The sequence below is a fragment of the Anabrus simplex genome, chromosome 13 (assembly GCF_040414725.1).
Source record: "Anabrus simplex isolate iqAnaSimp1 chromosome 13, ASM4041472v1, whole genome shotgun sequence".
Lineage (NCBI taxonomy): Eukaryota > Metazoa > Arthropoda > Insecta > Orthoptera > Tettigoniidae > Anabrus > Anabrus simplex.
The window spans coordinates 66,193,274-66,213,883 of NC_090277.1; the positions used below are offsets into that span (position 1 = coordinate 66,193,274).

Here is a 20,610-nt window from a genome sequence, read left to right on the forward strand (position 1 = left end):
TCAACAAATTCAAACACCGTCCCAAAACTACTTTATCTAAAGACAAAACCAAACCCACTGCATTTTCCACTTTCACACAAGATGCTTATAAAATAACTAATGTTCTTAAAAAACATAACATGAAAATTTCCTTTAGAACCAATAACAGAAATTTTGATATCATTAACAAAGGCTTAAACAAGACTGAAAATTGCTTTATTCACCTTGACCAATACTTCAACCCCAATTTCAACTTAAACGACATTTCCGAAAAACCCAACATCCTATTTGACTTCCTAATTCTTCTTCTCAAAAATTCTAAATTTCAAAACCCGAATTCAATTTTCCATGCCTTACAATGTTCCTACCCACATTTTATACCTCCAGTAACCCACCCACCTAACCCACCCTAAACTACCCCTCCTTCATCCCTATCTTATCCTTTCTCATCACCTCTCAACTTTAAACCCTTTTAATCTTTTCTTATCCACTAAACTTCTTTATTAATTTATGCTATTTTTCTTTTCACCCCTAAAAAAAACTGCATTGCCACCTTCATTTTGGGCCCTCACTTTCAAATTTAATTTCATGACTTGCGTCCGCCAATTTTGACTACTTCAATCACACCCTATATATATTATATATAAATGTCATTGCCACCTTCACTTTCGGACCTCACTTTCAAATTTAATTTCATGTCCCGCGTCCGCCAATTTTGACTACCGGTACTTCAATCACGACCTGAATATTTTATTTTCAAGAAATAGCGCACTGTGCATACACGTTTTAATTTGTTTCCGATATTGCGCTTTTTATATTTTTTTCTATTCACTATTGTTTTTTCACGTCAACTGTTCTAAAAATCTTCAAGATCATTACGTATTCAATTACATTGAATCGTAGGTACATTTTCGTGAACTAAGCAAATACTTGATCAATAATCTATCCTTCAATCTCTGTCAGTATATGAAACTACAGCACTTGACGTTGTAAACACCGCGCCGATCTTCTGAAGCTTGCAAGTTACTTCGGTTGAGCTGCTCGTCTTCGGCTTCTTAATGACTTTAGATCTTCATATTTGGATTGTGATGTGACTTTGTGCCTGACGGTGTATGCAGTCTGGCTCATTTAACTGTTCGCTTCTTTTCGTGAACATTGTGAGACAGTGCCAAACATTGCGTGTGCCGTGCTGACGCTCGGAAGATTACGCATTTCTTCTTTTAAGTAACTCATTTTCCACTCCGTCTAAATTGAACAGTGCCTACCCCCGTAAATATTATATTGCCTCTGCAACTGATATTGTGTGGATTTGACCTTTAACTTCTTTCTTACTTATGCATTGTTTTTCGAGTTATAATCGGCTGATGACCCAGACTGGGGTCGAAACCTGTACCATTTCCATTTTTTAATTAAATAAGAATGTAATCTCTACATATCTTATTTACTTGTATTGAACAGGTTGAACTACCATTTATTATTTCAATTTAACTGTGATAATTTTCAATACGGAAGAATGAAATTTTTATCTTTAAAAGAGAATCATCTCTCAAAAGAATCTGGTAGTAGTTTTTTTTTAGACTTCAAAAAGGCGTATGATTCAGTCAACAGTGAAGTGCTATTCAATATATTAGTGGAATGCAGAATTTGGAACAGACGCCAAAACAGCAATTATTAAGTAGACTTTAACTGGGACACATCTGAAAGTTCATGGGAGAGAAATCCAAGCAGTTCGAAATTAAAACAGGATTCAGACAGGGTGACGGATTGTCACCAATTGTTTTCAACTGTGTGTTTCAGAAAATTATCTGGGAATGGGAAAAAGAACTGGACAGGAAAGGATTACTTAACCCAGTATACATTGGAGGGTCAAAAATTGGTGTCATGATTGATTGCCTTGCCTTTGCTGATAACGTTTCGTTGCTATCTAGGAATACTGACACAGCAAAAGAACAGCTGAATGTACTAAAACTACATGCAGAAAAAGCAGGACTACAGATTTCTTTCAAAAAAACTAAATATATACAACAAACATCAAAATAGCCCCTCGGTACCTGAGGACAGAGCATGGTAAAATACAAAGAGTTGATAGCTTTAAATACTTGGGTGAAATAGTGCAACTGAAAACTAATGAAAGAGAAAAAAACAACAGCAGATGGCAGAAAATGGCTGTTGCTTTTCGTCGGACATATCCAATATACAAGAAGTAAACCATCTCCAGACGAGCTAAACTAAGGCACTACAATACAGTGATTAACACGGAATGTCTGTACGCTAGTGAATGCCTCCAACTGACAGGAAAAGCGGGACAGAAAAGCTGAGAAATTCAAAAGAAAGATCCTTTGTAAAATAACGGGTCCAAAGATTGTGGATGGACAGTATAGAATGTGAGGAAGAAAAAGAGCTTTACCGAGACAATGAAAGGCTAACCGAGTCCATGAATAAACAGACTTATATTCTATAGGCATTTATTTAGAATGGATGAGAAGAGACTAACAAAAAGGATTTTCACAACACTAGACAGTAGACCTAAAGTGTCAGACAAATGGTTCAGGGAGATAAGAAAAGAACTCAGACAGGTGGGACTAAATTCAGAAGACATCTCAAACCGAACAAAGTCTAGGTCGGTGGTCAACAGATTTCAGGGATTCCATAATAAACCAAAACTTAACTGTGGGTGGACAGAAGAAAGAATACAGGCTGCCAGAGAAAGGATGCTAAAGTTCTGAGCTGTGAGGAAGGCTTCCTGAAACATGTAATTGTTACCTAACGTGGTCTCTAATGGTCGTAAACGAATATATATATTTACAATTCATTTACATTTAAAAGATACATCAAATATAACCTATTCGTTCAACTCATTTCCGGTTATCGTCATTTGGCATGAAATTCCAGCATGAGATTTTTACTGAAAGGTCAAATAGGGCACATCAGGTAAGTTAGACACGTGTTTTTGAAGTACTGAGCTTAGAAAATATTCTCATTAAGTCATTACGAGCCGACAATATGACCTGAATTACAAACTGGCAAAGAAGCGCACGATAACCTTTATGTTCCTTATCTATTGTTCGACTGTGGCGTAAGGAAACTGACTGGCGTCTGACCTGCGGCTCCTATAAGGGAGATCAAATATTCCTTCACTTTACCCTTCTCAATCACAAAGCGATGAAAATGGTTGAAATCAGTCATTTTTTCGCATAATGTATTTCTTCGTAGAAGAGAAAATTAATCAAGCTTCGGCTAACCTTCAAATCCGAGACACCGATTCCATGTGCCGCGGCTATTTCTCATTCTTTGAGATGCAGCATTTCGTGAGAAACGGCTTATCCAACATTGCGTAACAAAATCATACGTTAAAGCAGATAATCCCCTACTTGCGGAAACTTGTCGCTTTTTGGTCCGTGAATTGCTTTGCGAGACTTGTTGGCCGCTTGAAGTGCACTCCTGTTATCGTGGTAGCGCACGTTTGATTTGGACACCGAATACTTGCTGCGCACTGCTCTATTCCCGTATGTTTCGGCGTAACTGATCACCGCGAGTTTGTATGATGCAATATTACTCCAATACTGTGGACTAACAAAATTTTGAGATCACAGAATGTTTTGTCCCGAAACACTCGTAAAACTAGTGCAGTGGGATTTCCTGACGGCTAATAACAGCAACTTGCCTGTGTTCGGAATACCCGCTTTCGCAATAGGAAGCCTGCTACTTCAGTATTTGATGTCTATTTCAAAACTCATACGGAGCCGAGTGATGGATGTTGGAGGTTCGGGGTGCGTCAGATACGTGACCATTTCTTTTTCTCACTTTGGAATCAAAAATATTGGGATACATAATTTATGCAAGGGTGTAAATTACGCAAGAAAATATGGTAAAATGAACGGAAATTTATAGGTATCTCTGAAGACTCGGGCATAATGTTATATTTTTTGGCCATAAAGAAAAAAGACAATGCCAGAAACTGTCACCGTCACAGCCACATACCTGCCAACTTTCAAAAAGAGAAATCCGGAAGATCCTAAAGCGGAAATTTTTCCAACCGAACATGCGTAGCAAAGTCTTGAGACATACTGGAAAAGGGCAGCATTGGGGGGGAGGATGACGAACAATACTAATACAAGTCAAATATATGTTATGTTCACCCCCGAAATTAAACACACAAAGTTACATCTTGACAAATGCCCATTTATAATACCAATATAATGGTCCGTTATTGGACATTATAAACTTTCCAGCTAACTCATTCCTGGTTGCCTGCCTGAGTTAGCTGGAAAGTTTATAATGTCCAATAACGGACCATTATATTGGTATTATAAATTTACTCATTCGGGACAAATATTTTAGGTTCCCTGGGAACACTTTGCCTGATCGTTTAAAACAAGGAAATTAAGCAGAATATGCCTCCCTAAGAGACTGATAATATCGTTTCTTAGTTGAACTCATTACGAACACCCAACAATAATAGATCACTTACAATTTTGTCACAATTCCACGAGTTTCAGAACTACCCACACACAAACAAAGCCTTTCAGCTGCTACGAAGCACGACGCAGTTACTAAAGTTGTTATACATATATTTATATAAATTCAGAGCCTGCTACTTGTTTGGGAACATCTCAGTGTATGAAGTAGCAGTCAAGGTCGAACAGATGACAAAACCCTGGTGATAACCGATGTGATTATTGATAAATTTATCGGTCGAATTTCAAATACCTTATCTCCTAGATCTCTTATTACTAGCAGCTATGGAAAAAAATCACACGAATCCAATTTCACCGCAGGAATCTAAACAAGTGCGGATCTTCAAAATCCGTAGAATAACGTTCATCCGTAGAACCATACAGCACACTCGAAATCCGTACATTTTTTACGATAATACCAGAATAGTTGGCAGGTATGCAACCCCCTTAAAAACATTCAACTCATTAAAATTATGCACTTAAATATGCAAAACAAACACATAGAAAAATATGCAATGTCCCATACATTATTAACATACGACAGAGGGGGAAAGCATAGAAATGCAAGAAAAAACACATATCCTATAACTCCGACGAACTACGCACACAAACATGTTAACAGCGCACGCTAACGACTCGGTTAAACGGGGCGAGTTTATCGTGCTAGCCTATTGCTCGCAGTACGATCGTCACCCCGAATCCCCAGCTGAATCAAGCGCACACTCTGCTGGGGTGAGCGGGAAAAACTATACACGAAAGCGACGGACGAAATTCACGAAATAAAAGTATCCAATAAATACACTTGAAAGTGGGGTTTCGTAAATTACACAAGCACGTAAGAATTTAACCTTTATCCTAGGGAAAGAGTATTGGCCGTACTAGAGGTTATATTAATCCAAAATGGGAAGTAAAAATAAATCTGAAAATCTGAAGACTAGTTAAAAGGCGGAAAGATTCCGGGTAAACGGAAGGGTTTGCAGGTATGTTCTATATAATGCTAGGGCCAGCTTGACCAGTCCCTGGCAAGCACGAACTAAACTGGACAGGAAACAGCCAGGTTGTAACTGCCCCTGATATTAAATTAAAGGGCCGCGGTATTTTGACCGTGCAAAGGTAGCATAATCATTAGTCTTAATTGAAGGCTGGAATGAATGGTTTGACGAAACATTAACTGTCTCCATGTAATAAATAAAATTTAACTTTTGAGTCAAGACTTATTTCCATGCAAAATACGAATGTGTACTTGTAGGAAAATCACCTCTAACAGCAGTCCTTTCTCTCCTTATGAAAGAAATGCATGTTTATACTAAACATTATTGCCAATTAGCCCAGCTGCAGAAATGTAAGATATAGGAGTATTATAAAGTCAATTCTATTATTTTTCTGATCAAGTGTGAAAAGATACGATACAGCTCAATGTAGAAATACCACGATGCATTTGAAACTAGTACAGAAAGCTGCACCGCAATGGCGGGGGCGAACATCCCTCTGCCTAAACTGGAGCATCTTCAAACTTTAACAAGCTGCCAAGAGCAATCACCTAGTTAGAGAATAGTGGGATGCACTTGGTCAAGTCATTTAGGTTTGAGGAAGAGTCCGGGGAAGTTTTGATCGAACCACTGGGGAGGTAGCCACAGCCAGCAAAAAGTTCCCTAGAGCCCTGCAGAAAATCCAGGATGGAAAGCAAGGGTAGTAGTAGCCAGGGTCGGATGCTGAAGGTAGGTTCGCAAAAAAAGGAAAGATCAACTAAGAATGTGATACACCAAGATATGGCAGAGTATATCACTGCTTTCATAGGATAGTTTCTTTCTTCTAGTTAAATTTCGGAAAGGCTATTCTCATGTAAATACAGTAGAACCTCGATAATTCGAAATCGGTTAATTCAAAATCCTACGTAATTCGAAGAAGCTCTTGTTCCCGAAAACATGAGATACAGTTTTGCATGTTATTTAAATTGTTTAATTCGAAATACGGATCATTCGTGATTCGAAGTACAATGTCGGCCCCATTACCGAAATTCAGACTTTTAATTCGAAACTGCCTTTACATTTTAAAACAATAGTATGTTACACAGTAATTTCAACTCCAAATTTATCCGCGTCATAATAGAACGCGTGTTCTGGAACGTGGAGGGGTAGCTTTCCGCACTTACACTCACTTTGGTGGGTCCAAAGTGCGCTTCATGATTGCCAAGTTGAATGAAATCTGAATTCTTTTGTATTCAACCTTTTAAGGAACGCCGTAATATCACGCGACAGGCAGAGTGCGGGAAAACAAAATGCGCGAACGCTGGCGATGCCGACAGTTGACGAAAAAGCGTGGCTCATATAATAAATTCGTAGGCACCGAACAATACTGTCATTGAAGATGAAACTGCATTGCTTTATTTTAATGTGAGCCCAAACAGTCTTCTGGTTTTAAAGAAGAAAGTGCCAGCCGGAATCGTGCAAGGGTCGGGGATGGGGGTCATTGTAGTGCGTTGCAATTGCAATGCACATGGAAGCGAGAAACTTTATCCCCTCGTCATAGAAAAGTTTGATAAGCTACAATGTTTTAAGTGTGTCGGACACTTTCCATCCCAGTACAAAGCATCTAAAAATGCAAACAGTACAGATATCCAAAAAATAATGCATTTGCACAGGGGAAGCAGCATCATTTATCCTCGTCTTTGAATTGTGTGATTGTTTTTCTTTCGTTGCGTGAGGTTATGTTCGTCAGTGATTTATCCAAGTGCGTTATTTGAACATTGTAAATGCACCTTGTTGGAAACATTTCGGAAATAGTTTTTCCATGGCATTGGAAAGGTTTAAACTGTGAATCGAGGTGATTGTATGTATTACTGGGTCTTAGAATACTTTGTGACGCGGCAAGTGTTTACATTTCTGAAGTACGAGAGGAGTGCCATGGCGGGAAATCGTACAAGGATAGAGTTATAGAAAGTTTGATTTTAAGGTCATCGGGTACTTTCTGTGTAAATACAAGGCATCTAAAATGCATACAGTATAGTAATGCAATTAATAAAGCACTTGCACATGGGAGCCAGCATAGATTTCTCCTCGTCTTTGAATCTTGCTTTTTATTTTTCTTTCTTTCGTTGCGTGAGGTTATATTTGCCAGTGAGATATGCAAGTGCATTATTTGTATACTGTAAACGCACCTTTTTGGATACATTTTGGAAATAGTCCTTTTTTCATGGCATTTGAAAGGTATAAACTATGAATCAAGGTTAACTGCATGCAGTAACGGGACTTAGAATATTTCGTAACGCGGCAAGGGTTGGTACTTCTGAATTGCGAATTGGCGGTTAATTCGAAATCACTTAATTCGAAGTCCGATTTTTGAGTCCCAACGACTTCGAATTAACGAGGTTTTACTGTATTTAGTGAGGAGGATATCAATTCTCTACATGCATTTGAACTATGTTTTCCTGATACATATACGGTTAGGTTAGGCAACTCAGATTGAAGAGGAAATCTTCAATGTTTGCCACAGAAGCCTCTGGAGCGATACCGTATTTCTCCGAAATCAAGAAGACTTTCCTCTCATAATCTCATCTGAAAAATCATGGGTCATTTTGCATTCACGGCCTGACAGTGATGAACACCACTGGCAAACACTGCAGTAACGGGGTGCGTGCGCACAAAAACACAAAAAACTCGACAATAAACGACCGCTTCTTTATCAAACATCACTAGCAGCGGCGACCGGTTGTACGGTGTCAGTGTAACATCACTGGATCTCAGAAAATAGTGGAGAGAGAATGACATTCTATTATCCTCTACAAAATTGTTTCTGAAATCTGCAGAATGCCATCAAAACATGCCATTCTTAGAAAGGAAACGGCTACTCTGTAGCAGAGTTATAACACATCTACTGTTCCTGGCACTTAGTAAAATTAAGTTTTACAGACAGCAGGAATATTTTTGTGACGGATCGCCGTATTGTAGGGATGCGTGGAGTATGTATTGCCGGCAAATTTTCAACGGGTTCTCTTGGATATTATGATGCCTATGTCAAGTTATTAAACCCGCTGAAATAAAGAATAATATTGTACAGCCTAAAAAAATACGGCATAACTAAAGCGACGTTCGGCGTCAAAATGCGTGATTTATAAGAAAGCGCTTTTAGATTGGCGTAGATGTTTTTGAAGGAAAAAGTGGGGGTAGTCTTGGATTCGGAGAAATACAGTAGTATACATTTTTTACAAATGTAATTCAATGCACACTTTCACATAGTATCGGGTTTCAAAAAACGTAGTGTGGGTATTATCCGCGCGAAAACACAGTTTTGAAAAAACTAATTGCCGTTTCGTACTGACTTCATTGTGTATGGGGGGTTTTCCCAACTTTCAGAATCTTATATAAGACAATCCGCTATAGCAAGTACACTGTTTGCGATTGTGAATTCTCGCTATAACGGACTCCTACTGTACATGAATATTGTTACTTGGGTAGTAAAATAACTAATGATGGTAGGACATAAATGCAAACTAGCACAAACAAGGAAGACCTTTCGTAAGAAATTTGTTCATTTGAACATTGATATAGGGATCAGAAAAATGTATTTGAAGAAGTTTCCTCCTGAACATGGCATTGTATGGAAGTGACACATGGACGATAATTAGGACAGAAAGAAACAGAATATAAGCTTTTGAAATGTGCAGTTACAGAAGAATGCTGAATGTATGATGGGTAGATAGAATAACGAATGAATCGAAATGGTGAGGAGACAGATTTGGTTAAAATTGACCAGAACATACAGAATGATAAGGCACATCTTAGACACCCAGGACATTTAAAGTTGGTTCGAGGGACGTGTATGTGAGAAGAACGGTATGGGTAGAGCAAGATACAAATATGACGAACAGCTTAGAGCAGAAGTAGGATGTAATGTAGAAATGAAAATGTTAGCACAGGATAGGGTCGCAAGGACAGCTGTATCAAACCAGTCTATGAACTGACTCGAACAATAAACCTTCCTATGCCAATACCCATGTATGTACATCCCAGAGTACCAGGACATTGTGTTTAATCCTCACATGGCAATTGGGCCCACTGCCTAATCAACTGAACACAGAGTTCGTAGTTGAAAGAGGCAACACAGTAAGGCAATAAAATTATCAGAAATACTATCAGCACACTTACCCACAGCATCATAATCCCTGATAGCAGGATCAGCTGAAGGGGAGTCATAACCACCGGGAGTCTGACGTAAAGCTTGCTCCTGTTGATCCAGCAAACTATTCAACTGGTGAGCCTACAAAAAAAAAAAAAAAACCAATAATATAACATACCTTCACCCACGTGTGTAGTTGAAATCATACTGGACAATTTCTTATTCTTCAAGGGGCCCATACATCCAGTAATAAATTGGAATATTAAGCATGGATTAAAGATTTCTATTATAAAAATGCAGCAACGTTCACAAATTGTAAATCAAGTATCTTCATGTTGGGTAATGAGATTAAACTGGAATAGTTACCTTTTTAATCTGTATAGAGTAAAATACCAGTATAACAAAATTCTTGGGATCTCAATTTAATTTGTTATAGTGAAACTTTGTTACGCTTCAAAGTCAGTTCTTAATGACTCACCCATTACTAAACCTGTTAAATGTCCTCTCATTATGAATTTACACATAAACCTTAAAACTGCATTAAATGAGAGGAAAATTAGGATACATATACATACATGAAGTACAGTATAGCAAGTACCGCATATAACGAGAACCCCATTACGACAAGTTATGCTTGTCCCTTCAAAAGTCTTATATTAAACGGTATTAACCTTTGGTTACAGCCAGATCACTATCACTGACACATCCGCCATTAAGAGCGATTAAGCGCGCGCTATTTTTTTTGTAACCGATATTTATGCACCCCAGCAATTCTGCTGTGTACAATCGATCACCTTCTGTATCGTTTCCTCGCTACGTCCACTAGCAAGCTCTCTCGTCGACATTCGAAAGAGATTAGTAATAGTCATCGACTGCTGTTTCCGTAAAGAAACTTGAAATTGAACAGAACATGTTCTCTGAAGTGTGTAAATAAAGTGTCCGATAACTAAGGGCCTTATTTTTTGGCGAAATAAAAACTGTTGATTTCGGTGTTAAAACTAACACTATTTCGGTAGGTATTTCGTGAAATAAATTGTCATATTGATCGATGTTTCTTGTGAAATATTCCTTATGGTATGGGGTAAATCTAAATAATTTTGTGATTAGGGGCTTTAAAGTGAACACATGTCATGTATTAAATTGTTATTAAACCTCAGAACAACCAAATATACAAAATGTCGTAGAAATAAATACCGGTAGGCCTATATAAATCACCGAAACCTCAAAATGAAGTTAGGCGGAAGTTAGGAATTTATACATAGCCTACACATTTTTGTCTGTCCCGTGGTGTAGGGGTAGCATGCCTGCCTCTCACCAGGAGGACCCAGGTTCGATTCCCGGCCAGGTCAGGGATTTTTTCTCGGCCTGAGGGCTGGTTCGAGGTCCACTCAGCCTACCTGATTAGAACTGAGGAGCTATTGACTGAGATATCGGCCCCGGTCTCGAAAGCCCAGAATAATGGCCGAGAGGATGCATCGTGCTGACCACACGAACCATCGTAATCTGCAGGCCATCAGGCTGAGCAGCGGTCACAGGGCAGGCCAAGGCCCTGTCAGGGCGTTAAGTACCGTGGGGTTTGGTTCGGTTCTACATGCTTTAACATTTTGAATGACTTGTCTCCAAAGTAAAAAACTATGCATGGTTTGAACATTATCAGGATTCAGAGTTGTGTGGCAGTCCAAGTATGTTTTTGTTAACAAAGCAGCCCCTTTCGCTGACCACATGAGACGTCTGAAACCATAATACTTGCGAGCACTTCGTGGAAATCCTCCTAAAACTTCACTAACAATGTCTTCATTCTTCTCTTCGATCAGACGTGCTTTCACTGCATTTTGCAAAGCCATATATCCCTGGAAGATATTCATGGATATGCTGGTGCTGCCTGGCTGGGGATGAGTAACTCAGACGGTTAAGGCGTTGGCTTTCTGAGCCCAGGTTGCTAGGTACAATCCTGGCTCAATCCGGTGCTTAAATACGTCAGCCCCGTGTTACTAGTTTTATTGGCGCGTAAAAACTTTCTGTGGGACAAAATTACGGCATCTCTGAAAACCGTGAAACTAGTTAGTGGGACGTAAAAACAATAACATTATTACAACTCAACCAGGCGATTTATTTATTTATTTATTTATTTGCTCTTTGCTTTACGTCGCACCGACACAGATAGGTCTTACGGCGACGATGGGATAGGAAAGGCCTAGGAATTGGAAGGAAGCGGCCGTGGCCTTAAAACCCCGGCATTTGCCTGGTGTGAAAACGTGAAACCACGGAAAACGATCTTCAGGGCTGCCGATAGTGGGGCTCGAACCCACTATCTCCCGATTACTGGATACTGCCTCCACTTAAGCGACTGCAGCTATCGAGCTCGGTGCGATTTATTTAGAATAGGCCTAATAATAGAGTCATATTTTATAATAAAGTCTGTATTATCTATCTTCCCTTTTATATTCATCCATGCCCCCATGCCAGGATCATCCAATGTTTCTATAGAAATGCTGGCTTGCATGCATGCTTTTGTTGTGTCTATTACAAATTGCTCTATCACTTTTCAACTCCTTTGCGATGTGTAAAGTATCGCCGATTGTTATTTGCTGCTTAAAATTATGTTCATTTTTCATTCTTCTTTTTGTGTTTTTCTGATTCTCTACAGTATTTATCGCACGCATCTCTTCGTTTTAACGTAATGCGAGATTTACAGTACGTACACATTAGAATCTTTCTTGCAGCATCAAATCCATATAACGCCTCACTGTTGTATTTCTCGGCCCTCTGAAAAACTGTTGTGACTTTAGTTTTCAGCTTTTTTGTACTTAAATGCTGGACATTTACTGATAAAGGTTCATAAGTGGCGAACTTGCAATGCGAAAGAGTATAATGCGCACTGCTGTATCTACAACCGATCTTGCTGCGACCACAACTCCATTTGCTGTAATCGATAACATATCTACTTTTAATGATTGCCTTAGAGATCGCGGAACTGAATACACGTACTTCCGGTACAGAGGGCTCGTCACTGTGTGCATTTGTGTAGAGAATCAACTGACAAGGAAACTACTATAGTCAAGTTCTCAAGAGCATTTAAACGTTTCTTGGAGATCTTTTCCGATAAGATTTCGCATTTTTCTAACCAAGTGTAGTATATTTCGAGATTATTTGCGCGATTCGTGTAATAAATAGATTTCGCCATATTTCGCGAGTTCATTTCGCTCAAATACGTTACGAAACGGTACCTACAAGGTCATATAAAGGCTAGTAAGAATATATGAAAAATTTTGTGCTTATCGCTATTACCAAAAAATATGGCCCCTACCGATAACAGTTGTCAATTACATAAAATCAGCTTCATGGTCCGTATCGCACTTCAATAGATTCACAATTAAGTATTTATTTATTTTCCACCTAGTCGATACAATGATTGCTTAAGGCAACTTTTAATGGTCAAAAGTGGTACATGTTTCGTATATTATCAACATCTTCAGCCACATAACACTGTTTAGATGAAAAATATATAAAATTGACAAAGTAATGCTTTAGATGAAGTGTCCTTGAAATTAACATTGTGAACAGTTGTCAACTCGCTAAAAACAAAGGCTAAATATACAATCTCTTAATTTTAATGCTAAATACTGCAATTAAGAATGGGACACACCTGAAGGTATGGCAGAGTGCAGCATTGGTTTGAGAAGTTTGTTTTCTCGCGTCTGGTTAAATTACAGAAAGGCTATTATGTAAATTTATAGCGAGAATGTTATTTCTTTATTAGCATCGGAAGTATGTTTTCATCATACGTATAGTACGGTTAAGTTAGGATAGGTGACGCTGTTTGAATAAGAAAACTCACCGATTTGCAAGCGCTCTCGTCAACATTCGAAGGCGATAAGGAGATTAGTAATGCCCGTTGGCTGCTGTACTCTATAGAAATTTCGAAATGAAAGAGGATTATTATTTATAAAGAAGAATGGAATCTATATAGCATGAATTGAAGATTTTAACAAGTGTCTACCCATACGTACCATTTTAATGTGTTGAAACTTTTTAAATGTTGTATATTGTGGCCTATGTGTTTTTAATATGTTTAATATGTTTTACATACTCATACTCTATTTGTAACTTTTTACCCTGACCACTGATATTTTAATTATATGCTATTATATACATTTCCATCCCCCATTAGACATCCGGATGCCTAATACAATAACAACTTGTGTATTGTCTAATGGCTAAAATAAAACATGTACTAGCTGATGATGGCCGTTAAAGAGCCGAAACCGGTACTAGCTTAATCTATTAAAATAAATTGTGTATTGAATGGTGGAAAAACACATTTCTTATCTATACTATGAAAGAGGATAACACATTTTCGTAATAAATTCGTAAAAAACGTGGCTGATAGCAGTTGTTAACTTGTTAAAAATATAAACGATGAAATAAATAAAGTCTTAATTTTAATGTTATGTACTGATATTATACTAAATTAAGAATGTGATGCAGCTTAAGGAATTTTAGAGTAAATCACTGATTTCAGAGAATAGTTTATATTTTCTCACTACTAGTTATATTTTGGAAAGGCAATTTATTCCCATGTAAATTTTTAGCGAGGTTATCATTTCTCTACGTGTTTGAAATGTTTTCACGTTACATATACGGTTAGGTTAGCCAACGCCATTTGAAGAAGGAAACTTAAATGTTTGCCAGAGAAGCCTCTGGGGGCGATACCGTATTTCTCCGAATCTAAGAATTCTTTTCTCGCAATCTCGTTAAAAATAAAGGGCCTCCTAGCATTTTTTTTTTGCTAGTGGTTTTACGTCGCACCGACACAGATAGGTCTTACAGCGATGATGGGATAGGAAAAGGCTACAAGTTGGAAGGAAGTGACCGTGGCCTTAAGGTACAGCCCCAGCATTTGCCTGGTGTAAAAATGGGAAACCACGGAAAACCATCTTCACAGCTGCCGACAGTGGGATATGAACACACTATCTCCCAGATGCAAGCTCACAGCTAAATACAACATTTTTCCGACATGAATGAATTTTACATTATGTATCCGTGGGTACAGTTTTAACGATATCTACCCAATCCAAAGAGGGGAAGGTATTATTAAAAGGTGTGAAGAGCAGTAGAGAACAAATATGCAAACCTTTTCTGCTGCAGCTCAAAATAACAAGTGCACTGAAAGTTGTGAAAAAATACCGAACTACAAATACGAAAACATGTACACTCAGGCCAATAAAAATATCAAAGTATTACTGCAGATCACACTCTTAGAAAAACAAATGTTATTAGAAGCCTTTTCTTTCGGAGCAGGGGGTTATTAAATATTATTCTGGGGTCACACTCTTCAACAGTGAATTCGAGGTTACACCTGACCCTGTCCGACTGGCAGGAATTATTTGGCTGCCATTTTTAATCGAACATAACTTCGACCAACTTAAGTGATCAAGTTGAAAACGAGTTCAAAATTCGCAACCTCTGCGTGCTTCAAGATGTGGACGCCCAGTCCACTTTCTGACGGATTGTAACTTTGTCATCGTTAGTAAGGAATTTCAAGACTTTGAAGAGCTGTTATCATACATCTTCGCTATTTCTCCTTGCACATCAAAAGGACTTTCGTTATTCTGAATAAACGAAATGCAGTACCGAGTGTAGAGATGTGAAATAACGTACATTGGTTGATTGTAAATGTGGCGTTCCTACCCACTGAATAGCATTACTTTTGACGTATTGGCTACTTATCAGATATAAGGCTTTTCAGGCGAGTGCTCTATTAACCAGCATTTCGTCTTAGGTCAGACCCTACCCACTGACGCTGGGTGTATGCAGGTGAGCTTATCAGAACCCTATATATGAGGCAGTCTGATAACTGCATACGGCAGATAAATCTCCACAATGGAATTATTGCCCGCCTAGCAATTCCGAATGGAAAATTCTAATTCCCCCCATGGGAATTTAGAAATTTTCTATTGGGTACTTTGAAATAGATATCCATCTCAACCAATCACATACATCCATGTGTGGAAAATGGCTACCTGAACCGTATCCCGTAAACTCTAATACTGTTACAAATACACTTAATCCAATAAAGGGAAGGGGCCTAAAAATAATCTTGCTATTCTGAACATTTCATTAAACTGGCGTTCGTTACAGCATTTTATTGCATTAGCAATTGAAGAGAGGAGGCTTTTAAAATGTTGTGAAAACACAAAACTGATTTTAGAATTGCAACACAGCCCTTCACATTCTTATAGAAGTAAAACTACCATTCAAGAATGAACTTTCATTATAATACAACAAAAATAAAGTACAGAAAAATTAGAATTAAAATATTACTGAGCAATTCTGCTGAAAGGAACAAATTATTTGAATGCCTTGTAGTGCAAATCCTGATGAGAATATTGAAGATATTGAAGATCCTAAGTTGTACGACAAGCTTCACTACGAGATTGATAGAAACTTTATTCAAAGAAAAAGCATAATCGCTCAAGTACAACTTAAGTAGTTTTCATGAACTACTTGCTCCAAACATGAACAGATTTTCGTGAATGTAAGAGACATTATTAATTCTTTGCAGGCAGTGGTAATCAATGGCCATAGGTGGCAAAACAAAATACGGTATATCCAAATTAATCACATACCTTGTTTAAGAGCAAAATCCCAACTGAAGTGGTGTGAAGAAAAAATAAATTATTATCGCTCAAATTTTTCACTAGAAGAATGACACATGGGACACTCCACGATATGATCTGACAATGGTTTTGTTTGGCTGGGAACCCTTCCTGATGTGAAACTTATATGAGGAGCCAATGAAGACTAAATGAAATTAATGATGGGGACTGAAATTGGGTTACAAGGAAAGAAGCTGGGGTGTACTACGAATAGGAACTGTCCCAGCATATGCCATGCAAACTATGAAAATACCCAGTCCAATTTTCTTCTTAATATAGTTTTTCATAGTTAACCAGGTACTCGAACCTATAAAAATACTCCTCCAAATTAAAATATCTAGCCTTAAAATGAACGCTTTTAATTATTTGACAAGTATATCCACAGCCCTTACATTGTAGTAGGCCTAATTACTTTTCCAATAAAGTGGAAGTTGTATGTTTTGATGCGTGATGTCATGCTTTCAGCAAACTTCTGATATAACCCGAACGAACAATTGAGTAACCTGATAGAATACCACAAACCAACCTTCAAATAAACTGTGGTACTGCAAAATATTAATTTTTCAGATGTCTGGAGTATTCCTTCCTATTCCATAGACCTACAGTCGTAATAACGTTTAACACCTTTCAAATAAATTAAGCATAATGTTTCTAAAGATTTAACGGTGATAACATGAAATTAAGAGGTGGCATAAACTCTCAGAACAATATCTTCATTAATGATGAGATAGCGAGTCCTCTGCAGGATATGTTCACTGTCTCAACCAAAGGAATAATAATAATAATAATAATAATAATAATAATAATAATAATAATAAAAATAATAATAATCACATCACTAAAACAAAACTACCTTTAAATTGTTGGTCACAATACATTTCGACAGGATTTTCCCTCTCTCCTGTGTGCACGGAAAGCATTGTGAATGAGACACATAGCAAAATCATTATCCTCCATCCTGCTACAACGTAAGTGAGTCACATAAGCCTATTAAGGGGCACTTATGTATAAGTGCAGTCGACGAATTTGACCCTTAACCCTCTCAGTGCCACCCACTCAGATGTGCAACTCGCCAGAAAAAATTCACCACACTCTTTTAACTTACACCCATCCTCAGTAAAACATTTTTCTAATATATAAAAGGAATGTGCCTATCAATTAATGTCACTTTATACTTAAAAACATTTAGTTAAATTATCGTAAATTTCAAAATTCAATTTATGAAAAGCAACATTTAGGGCAAATATGTAGTTCTAAAAATCAGTATGACAATGATAGTATTACTTGTAGTACAGCCTCTTGACTCGATTTGAATAAAATTATGTTAATTGGTGTGATGTCAAAAAATTTAAATAAAAGCTATAGGGTCATAACCACGAGGAGGGGCATGTTTCGGTCCAGGTAACGAGGAAAGGAAGAGATAGTTCGTGTAGTAAATCACTATCTTGCATAACTTTACTGAATAACAGCAATGTGTGATATTTATTGTTAATACCAATATTACCACGGAAATTTTAGTTATTTTCTAAATAATCTCTAACTTCGGCAATTGGCCGTGTTACACTTACAAAAAAAAAATTTCAGAATAACTCTGACTATAACCTCAGTAGAAGCATTTTCAACACTTCCATGAAGTCTAGTACACTCTCTGACTGCATAATCATAGTCATTCCCAAAACTATGAATGTAATCAGATCATTTGTGAATACATACCTGCCAACTTTCAGAAAGAAATGTGGAAGATCCTAAACAGTAAAATTATTAACAAGTGCATGCGCCGCAGTCTTGAGACATAATGAAAAATATTACACGGGGGCAGATTATAAACAATACTAATACTTGTCAAATACATTTTATGATTGCCCTTGAAATTAAATACATACACAAAGTTACATCTTTACAAGTGCTCATCTGTTTCGACTTAATACTGGGAACACTTTCCGTGATCGTATCAGACAAGGAAATTAAGCAGAATATGCCCCCCTAAAAGACTGATATTGTTTCTTAGTTCAACTCATTACGAACACAACTAAAAATACCAAACTGCTTACAAATTTGTCGCACAATTCCACAAGCTTCAGTACTACTGCTAATGTTAAACCCACACAAGGCCTTTCACAGCTGCTATGAAGCACAACACAGTTACCATAATTGTTCTATATAAATCAACAGTCTGCCATTTTTCACGGACTTCTTTTCTTCGAAATCACAGCCTGCTACTTGTTTGGGAACATCTTAGTGAATGAAGTAGCAGTTAAGGTCGAACAGGTGAAGCATGGTGATAATGTGATTATCGATACATTTACCGGTCGAATTTCAAACACTACATCTCGTATTACCAGCTAGTATCGTAAGTCAAACCAATCCGATTTGACTGCCGAAACGGAACGCGGATATTCAAAATATGTACAATCATGTTGTTCATCCGTAAAATACTCAAAATCCATACATTTTACGGCAAAACCTGATTACTTGAGAAACCTGTTAATATGTCTTACCGTAAGTCCGCCATCACTGTTGACACGTGCAGACACTGCGTTCACATTTACAAATATTTGTCACACAAAAACAAATTTATGCGACTCCTACTGGTAACTTTGGAGACTGTACACCTTCCTAGAAAAGAATACTGATATGTGCTACCACATAACAGAAAAGGGAGAACTACAACAGTTTCCAACTAGTCCACATGAGCAATGAAATATCTACCTGGCAGTTTCGGCAAGTTCACAGTGGAATGAAGAAACACTTATTGACGCCCAAAGAGTTAATGCCCGTCGACTGGTGAACCGTAAGCAAAATTCGGAGTACAAGTTTTCAGAATGTGTAAATAGCGTGGCCAACAGCAGTTGTTACCTCTTCAGAAAATTATGATTCAAACAAATTTTACCCTATGCACTAAAATGAATGAGATGCACCTCAAGATAGGGCAGAGCGCATCACCAATGTAGAGGTTTTATTCCGGAGAAGCTATCCCCATGTAAATTTACAACGAAGAGGATCATTAGACTATCCGAATGTGTTTACATGATACATTTATGGTTATGTTACAGCGATGCTCTTAGAATAAGTGAAGAAACATTTGCTGCAGAAACCTCTAGTGATTCAGTTACAAAATTTTCGAATTAAATTGAACAGGCCTGCTCCTGTAGTACTGGAATTAGCAAACTAACTATTCCTTAACAAATTGTTTTTGAAAACCCAAGATCCAACAAACCGATAGTTTCTTGCCGATTTTAACATGTGTGGGTTTTTACCAGTCTTACTAAATATCATATTTAATGATAATTTGCAACAAAGTAGGTATTTTTCCATTATGAACTCTGCAATGAACTTCTGTATCCGTTCCATATCATAGATGCCCACACCATGAAACGAACTACTCGCCCAGGTAGTACCCTGATTCATTTAAGAAAAAGTTGCGTATCAATTTAAAATGTTAAGACATTAAAACAAATCAAATAATTTGGATGTTTCTGCGCAGTAATTAGTAATGTTTGTACCAGAAATCACGATACTTTAAGCAAGTGCATTATTCAACAACATTTAACCAATGTTACTTCGCCATTCTCCATCTTCCTCCACCGCAGTTACTTGCACACTGCTTTATATCTCTTTTGGCAGGATATAAAATAAAATACTTTACATACATTGTAGAGGACAAGATTTATCATTACACCAAGTCAACTTGGGACAGCAAGAGTTCACTACCATGTCCGTACATACATTGCAGAGGACAAGATTTATCATTACACCAAGTTAACTTGGGACAGCAAGAGTTCTCACTACCATGTCCTCCAATATAGCACACTGAATACTAGATCAGCATTTGAATCAAAATCTGCGATCTACAAAACATGCAGAATTCTGTTAGGTATAATTATGCGAACTACACAGACTTCTATTACGAAAAGAACACAATTGGGTTTAAAACTTGAGGACTGGAAGAGCTAATGTATTTAACAAAACAAATTTGCATAAAATCATAAGACTGGCTCCAAAAACATTAAGCAAGGCCTTATTCCACTCAAAATAGAAAAGAAGAAACTATGCTGTGTCAAACCTTCTGATCAGAATGTCATTTTGTGAATTTCGCAGCTGTGACAGTTCACATAAAACAAGTGGCACACCTGTGCTATAGTCTCAATTAACTCAACTTTGCACTCTGTTGTCCAATACACAATTTGTTAGAAACAGGCTTGAATTCTGCACAGACCTCCTTAAGTCTTCAATCAAACAGTTACTTCATTGATGAAAGGACTGTGGTGTAATAACTGTATCACATTACCTAGATTTTAGTTATGCATAGTAGTTTCTACATACAACCAGTACAATATGCCAAAAGATATTGTTTTCACAGGCCAATTTTTACGTTACACAGAAACCTATTGAGATAAGTA

General features: G+C 37.6%; 1 protein-coding gene across 4 annotated transcripts in view; it reads right to left on the reverse strand.

Annotated features, from left to right (window-relative positions):
• LOC136884875 (hrp65 protein) overlaps nt 1–20,610 on the reverse strand; it is a 300,770-nt gene that overhangs the window by 150,293 nt on the left and 129,867 nt on the right. For all 4 annotated transcript variants that reach the window (XR_010861427.2, XR_010861428.2, XM_067157168.2 and 1 more), the window contains exon 9: nt 9,581–9,692. Coding sequence is in view for 2 of the 4 variants with exons in the window: in XM_067157168.2 (XP_067013269.2) it covers nt 9,581–9,692 (112 nt within the window). In the remaining 2 variants the exon portion in view is untranslated. The remainder of the gene's footprint in view (nt 1–9,580; nt 9,693–20,610) is intronic.